The 11742-nt window shown below is 37.6% G+C and overlaps 1 protein-coding gene across 1 annotated transcript; it reads right to left on the bottom strand.

The window, feature by feature from the left end:
- Positions 1-6548: 6548 nt before the first annotated feature.
- On the bottom strand, positions 6549-7463 carry LOC100764566 (vomeronasal type-1 receptor 90-like). Its single transcript, XM_027429759.2, has one exon. It carries the CDS (start codon positions 7461-7463, stop codon positions 6549-6551), a length of 915 nt encoding a protein of 304 aa, XP_027285560.1.
- Between the last annotated feature and the right edge of the window lie 4279 nt (positions 7464-11742).

Raw genomic sequence — 11742 nt, forward strand, 5'->3', positions numbered from 1 at the left:
GCCGGCTCAGCCCCAAAGGAGAGATTGGTGGGATCAGTTCTTCCTCAGCTCTGCCTACCAAAGAACTCAGCACTAAGGAAGATAACTACACTCACAAAAACATAGGCAAAAGATAATTCCACTTTACCAAAAGCCAAAAGAAAAAGCAGGATAAATCCACACACAATCCCACCACCAAAACCATGAAAAATAAATAAGAATTAACACTCAATGGTCATTAATATTAATGGTCTTAACTCACCTACAAAAAGACACAGGTTAACAGAATGGATACAAAGACAGAATCCATCTTTCTGCTGCATACAAGAAACTCAGCTCAACTCCAAAGACCAATGTGACCTCAGAGTAAGGGTTAAGATAAGATTTTCCAACAAAATGGATCCAAGAAACAAGATGGTGTACTTATCCTAATATCTAGCAAATTAGACTTCAAACTAAAACCAATCAAAAAAAATGAAGAAGTTCATTCCGTATTCATCACAGGAAAAAATCCATCAGGATGAAGTCTCAATTCTGAATATCTATGGCCCAAGTACAAAGGCACCCATGTTACTAAAAGAAAAATACTAAAACTCAAATCACACATAAACATCACACACTTATAATGGGAGACTTCAACACACCACCCCCACCACTAGCCAGTTCCACCAGACAGAAACTTAACAAAGAAACTAACAGAACTTACGGCCCATTTGGTTTTAACAGACATCTATAGAACATTCCATCCAAACACAAAAGAATATACATTCTACTCAGCTCCTCATGGAACCTTCTCTACAATGGACCACATACGTGGCAACATAGCAAACCTCAACAGGTACAAAAATTGGAATAATCACTTGCATCTTGTCAGACCACCATGCTTTGAAGTTAGAAGACAATAACAACACAAATTGCATTAAACTTACAAACTCATAGAAATTGAAAAATGCACAATTGCACTATTCCTGGGTCAATGGAGAAACAAAAAAGAAATTAAAGACTTCCTAGAATTCAGTGAGATTGAAGATACATACCCAAACTTATGGGACACTTTGAAAGCAGTGCTGAGAGGAAAGTTCATTGCACTAAGTGCCCACATGAAGAAACTGAAGAATAGTCACACTAGAGAATTAGCAGCACAACTGAAAGCTCTAGAACAAAAAGAAGCAAACTCAGCCTGGCGGTGGTGGCACACACCTTTAATCCCAGCATTTGGGAGGCAGAGGCAGGCGGACCTCTGTGAGTTCGAGGCCAGCCTGGTCTACAGAGCAAGGGCCAAAATAGTTTCCAAAGCTACACAGAGAAACCCTGTCCCAAAAAACAAAAAAGGAGAAGGAGAAGGAGGAGGAGGAGGAAGAGGAGGAGAAGGAGGAGGAGGAGGAAGAGGAGGAGGAGACTTACCTATGAAGAGTAGACAAAATCAAATTGTTGTCTGAAATCAATAAAGCAGAAACTAGGAAAACAATGCATAGAATCAATGAAACAAAGAGTTCGTTCTTCAAGAAAATCAAAAAGATAGACAAATGTTTATCCAAACTTACCTAACAGCAGAGAGTGAACAAGCAAATTAACAAAATGAGAAATGAAAAGGGGGACAAAACAAAGGACACTGAGGAAATCCAGAGAATCATCAGCTCATACTTTGAAAGCGAGTATTCTTCCAAATTTGAAAATCTACATGAAATGGACAATTTAGTGGATAGATATCACTTACCAAAATTAAATCAAGACCAAATAAGAAATCAAGACCTATAACCCCTAATGATAGAGAAGCAGCTATCAATAGTCTCACAATCACAAAAAAAAAAAGGCCCAGGGCCAGAGGGTTTCAGTGCAGAATTCTACCAAAAATTCAAAGAACATATAGAACCAATTCTCCTCAAAATATTCCACACAATAGAAACAGAAGGGTCATTGCCAAACTCTTTTTACAAGGCTACAATTCCCTTGGTACCCAAGCCACACAAAGACACAACTAAGAAAGAGAAATACAGACCAATATCCCTCATAAACAATGATGCAAACATACTCAATAAAATACTGGCAAATCAAATCTAAGAACACATCAGAAAAATCATCCACCATGATCAAGGAGGCCTCATCCCAGGGATGCAGGGTTGGTTCAACATAAGAAAATCCATCAATGCAATCCACCATATAAACAAACTGAGAAAGAAAAACCACATGATCATCTCACTAGATGCTGAAAGCCCTTTGACAAAATCCAACACCCCTTCAAGATAAAGGTTCTGGAGAAATCAGGGATAACAGAACAAACTTAAAAATAATAAAAGCAATATAGACTAAACCAAAAGCCAACATCAAACTAATTGGAGATAAACTCAAGGTGATTCCTCTAAAATCAGGAAAAGACAAGGCTGTCCACTCTCTCCATATCTCTTCAATATTGTACTTGAAGTTCTAGCTAGAGCAATAAGACAACAAAAGGAGATCAAGGGAATACAAATCAGAAAGGAAGAAGTCAAATTCTCACTATTTGCAGATGATATGATAGTCTACATAAGTGACCCGGATAACTCTACAAGGGAATTCCTACAGCTGATAAACACCTTCAGCAAAGTGGCAGGATACAAGATTAACTCAAAAAAATCTGTAGCCCTACTGTATACCAATGACACATTGGTGGAGAAAGAAATCAGAGAAATATCACCCTTTACAATTGCCACGAACAAAATAAAATACCTTGGGGTAACACTACACAAAAAAGTGAAAGAGATGTAACTTAAGAATTTTGAGTCTCTAAAGAAAGATATTAAGGAAGATACCAGAAAATGGAAGGATCTTCCATGTTCTTGGATAGGTAGGATCAACATAGTAAAAATGGCAATCTTGCCAAAAGCAATCTACAGATTCAGTGCAATCCCCATCAAAATCCCAGCACAATTCTTCACAGACCTTGAAAGAATAATTACCAACTTTATATGGAGAAACCAAAGACCCAGGATAGCCAAAACAACACTGTACAATAAAGGAACTTCTAGAGTCATCACCATCCCTGACTTCAAGCTCTACTATAGAGTTATAGTCCTGAAAACAGCTTGGTATTAGCACAAGAAAAATAGAAAGGTAGATCAATGGAATCGAATTGATAACCCTGATATGGAAAAACACACCTAGGAACAACTAATGTTTGACAAAGAAACTAAAATTATACAATGGAAAAAAGAAAGCATCTTCAACAAATGGTGATGGCACAACTGAATGCTGGTGCCATGCAGAAAACTTTGATCCAAATGGATCAACGATCTGAAGCTAAATTCAGCCACACTGAACTTATTAGAAGAGAAAGTAGGAAATACCCTTGAAAGAATTGGTACAGGGGACCACTTCCTGAACATTAAACCAGTAACGCAGACACTGAGATCAACAATTAATAAATGGGACCTCTTGAAACTGAGAAGTTTCTGTGAGACAAAGGACACAGTCAGCAAGACAAGGCAGCAGCACAAAGAATGGCAAAATATAGTCACAAACTAGACATCTGAAAGAGGGCTTTATATATTTCCAAAATTACAAAGAACTCAAGAAGCTAGTCTCCAAAATACCAAATAACCCAATAAAAAATGAGGTACAGAACTAAATAGAGAATTCTCAATAGAGAAATCTAAAATGGCAGAAAGACACTTAAGAAAGTTATCAACATCTGTAGTCCTCAGGGAAATGCAAATCAAAACAAGTCTTGCTTGTTTTGTCAATACCATCTTGCTCCTGACAGAATGGTCAAAATCAAAAACACGAGTGATGGTTTATGCTGGAGAGGTTGTGGAGAAAGGGGAACACTCCCACTGCTTCTGGGAGTAAAAGCTCATACAGCCACTTTGAAATCAGTATGGTAGTTCCTCAGGGAAATGGGAATCAGCCTAACATAAGATCCATCAATTCTACTCTTAGGCATATACCCAAAAGATGCACATTCATAAAAGGACATCGGTTCAACTATGTTCATAGCAGCAGTATTTGTTTTTGTTTTGTTTATTTATTTTTAAATTCAAAACAAGCTTCTTTTACATGTAAATCACAGTTTCCTCTCCTTCCCCTGTCCCCTATGGTCACCCTATAGCATCCCCTTTCTACAACCCAGGAAGGGTGAGACCTTCAATGGGTGATCTTCACAGTCTGCCATCTCATTTGGAGCAGGGCCTAGACCCTCCCATGTGTAGCAGCATTATTTGTTATAGCCAGTACCTGGAAGCAACCTAGATGCCTCTCAACTGAAGAATGAATAAAGAAAATATGTTACATTGACACAATGGAGTACTAGTCAATGGGAAAAAAGTAATTGAATCCTGAAACTCGCAGGAAAATGGAACTAGAAGAAACCATCCTGAGTGAGGTAACCCAGTCACAAAAAGACAAACATGGTATGTACCCACTCATATATGGATTTTACACATAGATTACTAGCCTACAATCCACACCACTAGAGAACCTAGGAAACAAGGAGGACCCTAAGAGAGACATACATGATCCCCTGGAGAAGGGGAAAGGGACAAGATCTCCTGAGCTAATTGGGATAGTGGGGAGATAGGAGAGGGGGTTAGGAAAAAGTGAAGGGGAGAAGAAGAGGGGAGAGAAGGACATGAGGGATCAGGATGATTGTGTCAGGGGAAGAATAGAGGAGCAACAAAAGAGATATCATAATAGAGGGAGTGATATTAAGTTTAAAGAGAAATCTGGCACTAGGGAAATGTCCAGAGATCTACAAGGATGACCCAAACTAACACTCTAAGCAATAGTGAAGAAGCTACTTAAGTACTCTTTTCTGATAATGAGATTGATGACTACCTCATATGCCATCCTAGAGCCTTCTTCCAGTAGCTGGTAGAAACAGAAGCAGACACCCATGGCGAGCTGAACTGCTGGAATCCAGTTGCAAAGAGGGAAGAATGATTAGCAAGGGGGTCAAGACCATGCTGGAGAAACCCTCCGAAAGAGTTGACCTGAACAAGGGGGAGCTCTTGAACCACAGACCTATGCTGGGAAACCAGCATAGGACTGATCCAGACCCCCTGAATGTGGGTGTCAGTTAGAAAGCCCAGGCAGTCTATGGGGCCTCTGGTAATGGATGAGTATTTATCCCTAGTGTACAAATGGACTTTGGGAGCCCATTCCACATAGAGGGGTACTCTGTCAGCCTAGACACACTGGGGAGGGATTAGGACCTGCTCCAAATGATGTGACAGATTTTGAAGATCCCCTGTGAAAGGCCTCATCATACCTGGGGAAAAGAAAGGGGATAGGATAGGAGGTCTTGGGGGTAGGGGGGCAGGAGAGGCAGGGAGTGAAAGGGAATTGGGATTGACATGAAAAACAAGCTTGCTTCTAATTTAATTTTTAAAAATTCAGCTATACCACTATTGGGCATATACCCAGAGGACAATTCATCCTACAATGCAGACATTTGTGTATTCATAATATCCAGAAATTGGAAACAACCAGATTTCCACTAAACCGAAGAATAAATGAAGAAAATGTGGCACATTAACACAATAGAATATTACTCAGAAATTTGCAGGAAAAGGGATGAAACTAGTAAAAGTCATTTGTAACACAGACACAGAAAGACAAACATGGTAAATATTTGCTTATATTTGGATTTTAGATATTAAGTCATTAATAAGCGAGACATGATAACCACATGGGTTAGATATGGAGTTGGGGTATAGAGGTCAGGGATCCCACTAGGAAGGGAAAAGAGAATTGATAGTTATGGACGGATGAAGAGGTGTAAAATGGGGGATCCTGACCTCCATGTGCATATGCACACATATCCTTCCTCTGTGTGCACACACATGCATACACACATTCACACAAAATACATTATACATATACATCATGTGTGTGTATATATATAAACAATTTTAGCTACTGATAATATTTCAACAGGTGTGGATGAAATAAATCACAAATACACAAGAAATGAAATTTTCATATACCACTAATTAAGGAGCTGTAGGTAAAACTGGAAAATTCAAATTCACATTATTTTTATTTTTCAGAGAAACTACACTTAGGAAAGAGAATTAAATCTATAATAGGATATTTTAACTATTCTTGATAACAGAGAATACATTAAAATCCCTTCCAAGGAGAAGCTTAAAACTTCACTACCAATAAGGAGAGTTCTTTGAGTAATCAAGGGAACATTTATGATATCAAATAAAAAGGAGAGATTAAGAAAATTTCTGTGGAAATATAAACTTATGGCTACAATGAACTTAAAGGACTGTATAGTTGTTGGCAACAGAAATGTCACAAGAATGAACATGTGTAATACCACAAATTTTATTTAAAGAAGAATCTTGATTCGTTACTTGAACTATTAAGGAGTTTAAGAAGAATCTGTAGTTTGGTAAAATAATAATTGCAGCTGAATCAGAATGACTCCTTACAACCATCTGTAATTCCAGCTCTGGGGGAGGAGGAGCAATGACCACTTCTGATCTTGGTGGGCACCAGGATTTCACACATACATACATGCTGACATGATACTCACAAATATAAATAAAAATGAATAAATCCTTTTATTAAAATGAGAAGAAATATCATTGTTTAAAAATCTGGTGACACTTTGACCACAAGGTTGTCAGCATATTGATTATTCTGTAATCAGAACTGATTTGTACCAAAGGAGCAATTGTGGGGTAGGAATTCATCACAAACTTCTGAACAGTCAGGATGACTGGGTGGTACATCCATGACAGGAATGCAGTGGATGAGATGATGACATCCTCCCAGTACATGATCACATAGAACGCCACCAGAAGCAAGATGGTTTGTGTGGCCCTTTTCTCTGGGGATGCTCTCAGGTGACTGAGGCTATGAAGATGCTTGCACTGCCTGTGATGTCTGAACAAGAAAATCACCATGTAAGCACTTGAGGTCATCATAACTCCTACAAGAAATACATCTCTGATGACTGTCTCTGTTAAAATCAGTGCTGTGGAGATGTAGTCCATGGGGAAGAGTGAGCAATATTTCGTGGACTTCATCTGGTTGGTCTCACTCACATTGGTAAAAGCCCCAACGTAGAAGATAATGGTGCTACCGAATGACAAATTGAGAGCCCAAATAAATAAGAAAGAATAGACCATGTATTTTTTTAGTTTATGTTTAAATTTTGCCAGCGAAGAGGTACTGGGACTGATAGTGACAGCCTGGAACACACTCAGGAGGCAGGTGATGCAGATAGAGAGTCCTCTCATCAATCTGTGTATGTAAAACATTGCCTTACATTTGAAGTCATTCTCAAAGTTCAGTGACTCAAATACATCTGTAAGCCCGATTTCCCCACCAACGAGGAGCAGCACTATGTGGACAAAGGTCAGTTGACAGGAGATCAGGTCTATGAGCTTAGATTTATGAAATAGGATTATGAAAGTGTAGAAAAAAAGAAGAAACATATTGGCGAGGAGTCCAAGAACAGCTTGGAAATAAAGGACATTCCTTAATGGGGACATATGTGGAAACTCTATTCATCTTAACATCACAGTGAAATCATATTTCATGTATCTGAAAAAAATAATAGATTATACATCAGTCTTGTGACTCAATGGTCACTATGTCTTTATCATCATTCTGTTGTAACTACTTATTCTTGATTAGTGTATCTCTTTCAATTTTGAGGTTCCACATTGATATGGCCAATATTTCTATTTCTATATACCCTCCATATATTTCCTGAGTATACATAGTATATTGTGCATAATAAATGCATTCTCAGCCATATTCAATGTAGAATGCACACTTTATGTGCCTGTATTGCACCTAGGTGTCATTCCTTAAAAATACAATCATATTGATTTACATTGCCTCATTTAATAATTAACACCTAAAACAATAGTGACAAACACAGAATATTAATCACATTTTTACACGCAAATAAAACTTATGTTGACCTGGAAACTATTCAAAAAAGAAACAAAAAATAGTGAGGTGAGTGAGTCTCATGTTGTATAATCCTAACATGCTCTATTTTGCAACTGTTTTCACTCATAATTCTAATGGAATCACAATGATAATCCCACTATTTTATTCAGCAAAATGTCTATCATAGTTCATACTTTCCTTTTTATATCCCTTTTTCTATGAAGTCTTACATTCTCAGTATCCAGAATTAAAGGCATACAGACAGTTGGAGGCACTTTTCACACCCTGTTAATTGTATAGACATTGACTATGGGTCTCAATGTTCCTAGATGTCTCCCTATGTAGATCACATTCCATCATGAGTTGGAACACTCCACTTCAGGATTAAACAACTAACTCCCATTTATCAAGACAAACACTTTTTTCTTTTCTTTTTGCTAGGGGGGGTTGAGGGGGGGCTAATTCATTATGATCCTTAAGATTTTTTCTTATGCTTTCAGCAATCCATATCATTATTTTATCACCCTATCTCCCCGTGTTTATCTCCCTGTACCTTAGATAAGAACTCTGAATTATCCCCTTTTCCCTATCACATCAATTGTATTCTGCTAAACCTGTATACTTTCTGCCCACCTTCTTCTGTCTTCCCCCTTCCTAAGGAGCTCTCCTTTCCGAGTTCCCTGATGAGATCACTTGTCCCCAGCTATTCTCGTCTCTATCACTCTGCACACCACTCCATCCAGGCTAGGGTCCCGGTTTGCTCTGGTATCTGTAGTCACTACAGGGTACATACACACATCAGAAGAAGTGCAGTTAGGAGCCTCCAACGAGAGAGAACATGTGACACAAATACAAACACTATTTTCAGCACGTTGTGACAAACATCAACTTGCTGAAGATGATCATGTAGTGATACTGTTTTGGAATTTCTGTTTTAAGAGATTCCTTCCCATGCAGCAGAAAACAAAATCCCCAGTGTTGTCTTACGTCATCAGTACCGAGAGAGTTTTTACAGGTTCAATCGAAAGTCTTAGCTTTGGTGCTTGTGATAGTGATTTGACCTGGTTACCAGTATCAATTTTTAATTGAATTAATTTAATTCAGTACTTTAAAATTAGCTTTGTGACAAAGAAATATAAAATTACTACACTTACCCAGATTCCTGTGAAAAAAGGAGTGCGTAACTATACTGCAAAGTTGACTTGTATATTCCACACATATAGATGGATGCATGCAAGTACGTATAGAAATAATGCAGAAGTTAGTGCATGAGCCCACACTATAACATACCCATGGATGTGACAACATAATTCACACACTTTATATTTACATTATATTTTCTTTAAAACACCTGATCTAGTATAGCTACAGAATCATCTCAATTGCCAGAGCCAAACATCTCCCATCAACATACATTTACAGTAACTCCACCATGGTGTTCGGGTTTTGTTTGTTTTTAACCTCCAATATACAAGCTAGAGACATGGCTCAGTGATTCAGAGCATGATTTCCTCTTGCAAAGAACCTGGGTTAGATTCCCAGCAATGACATAGTGGCTCAGAAGCATCTGTAACTGTAGTTCTGGGGGATCCATTGCACTTTCAGACCCAGGCATGTAAGTGGCACACAGACATATATGTAAGCAAAGCAATCATATATGTAAAATAAAATTAATAAATGTTAAATAAATAAAAGCTCCAGGATATCACTTAATTCAGCCTTGGTATCAGGGATTCCCATTCAAAATTTAAAATTTCAAGCAGACAAACCAAATATGTAAAATAATTTTCAATAATTGTACATTTACAATGTATCAATATTCACATGTATTATAGGTAATATGAAAGGGTGATAGTATGAGGTAAAAGGTCATAACATAAAATAACTTTTCCTTAGCCAAAAGATATGTTCTACATCCTGTATATTTCATATAAATTGATATGGAAATATTGATGACTTACAGAAAGTGATGGATTTCGTAATTCATCAAGCGGCATGTTTCTCTGGAGCTAACCCCAGCTGAGACTGAACCAGAATAGACTATAGCACCATTGACACAAACTGAGTTAACATGTGCATGCAATGAGAACAGTTATTTGTTTTATTTGAAAAAATAAATTGCGGTGCTTATGGCTTTCACATTAAAGTTTTTAATATTTATTGTAAGTACTAAAACCCAAAGTGTACCCATAAACTTTCATAATATGGAGAAGCCATCACTATTAAATTGACCCAGACATGAAGACCAAGTAGTCTGCAGGCAGCTGTCTGAAGAGATGGACAACAATAGAAACCAAGAGCTGCTTAGTGCATACATAGCTCTACATTCTTCCAAGAAAAATCACTTTATCCCTATATTATCACTACATTTGATTTGGAACAGTCTTGTTTTATGAATTTATGTTCTTCTTGTAGTGTGGATTGTGGAGACAATAATATAGTGAGCATGCATATATATTAAATAAAACATATCATTTTAGTTTGAAGTTTTACCATATTTAGTGAATAATGATCAAAAATCAGAATGACTGCTCAGAGAGAAGTCAGAGTGATTATGTGACTTCCGGATGACAAGACACATGGTGTTGACTGAGGCAGTGTTCACTGTCAGCAACATTCCTAAATCCTCAGGAAGCTTAGGAAGATCAAGACGTTAGCCACTCATTAGTTCCATGAAATTTTTATGAAATACATAATGTCAGCAGCCATAAATTGTGATTACTTATTTAACTTATTAATTCATAGTAATTGCCTGATATTGTTAAATAATTTTAGTGTATAAATGATTCTGTGGAAATTAAATTTAGCACAGGTGCAACTGCAAGCACACAGACACTAACTAGAACATTACAATCTCACAGTTACCAGCCAGGTCCCCTGAGATGAAGCAGCAGCAGCAGCAGAAGTGTCTGTCACTGCAGAGACTGTGGGGAAGCAGTCAGACCCAGAGCCTGATCACACACCACATGGCATTTGAGTCAGGGAAAAATATGAAAATGTTCATTGGACTCTGTCGCTGTGTGTGTGTGTGTGTGTGTGTGTGTGTGTGTGTGATGACTGGACTACTGGGTCTAAGAATAGATCAATAGCATATTGAGTACTGAGACTGCTAGCATAAATATGTGTACAGCACGTGAGTGAAAAACTGAGAATTATATCAAATGTGCTCATGAAATACAAATGTTAAGGAAAATGGAGAGTGTATCTCTGTTTTCTGGGTGACGGGGTCAGATCCATGAGATTCCTGCCTAGAGCACCAGTGCAGATTTTTAATGTGAATTACTCAAAACAAACTGAAAATTCTGTAATGATTGCAAACATAAACTCATGCTTTCTTCATTTGTTTTTTGTGGTTGGGATGCTCTGGGCCCAGTGACTTATATTATTATGCATATAACATATATATGCATATTATATTACATTTAAAAAACAGTTTCATAATTTATGTTATCTGATTTCCACTTCAATTTTGGTTTGTATGTGTATGGGAGAGTCTCAACCCGTACTTCAGAATGGCTTTGATCAAACTCACAATGCCCCGGCCTTAGCCTTCAAATGCTGGGATCACGGGCGTGTGCCAACACACCTGCCTTCACTTCCTGTTTAGTCTCCTGTATACATTAGTAAGTGATATTCCAGCAACATAAAAATGGACTTATGATCTTCAGTGGCTAAACTTACTTGGCATATTTTGTGAATGTGTATTTTAGTAAGGAACTGTGTTTTGTAACTGTTAGGGGATTTTGACTTTAAATAGTTTTGCACTATTCAAGAATTGAAATATTTTTCACTGCTAATGAAAAACTTACTCAGTATTATATCAGTGTTGCAAAATTCAACTTGGAAAACTTGAAATATTAAGCTTAACAT

Source organism: Cricetulus griseus, chromosome 8, assembly GCF_003668045.3.
Source record: "Cricetulus griseus strain 17A/GY chromosome 8, alternate assembly CriGri-PICRH-1.0, whole genome shotgun sequence".
NCBI lineage: Eukaryota > Metazoa > Chordata > Mammalia > Rodentia > Cricetidae > Cricetulus > Cricetulus griseus.

Coding starts and splice junctions, on each gene's coding strand:
- LOC100764566 (XM_027429759.2), bottom strand. CDS start 7,463: ATGTCCCCATTAAGGAATGTCCTTTATTTCCAAGCTGTTCTTGGACTC.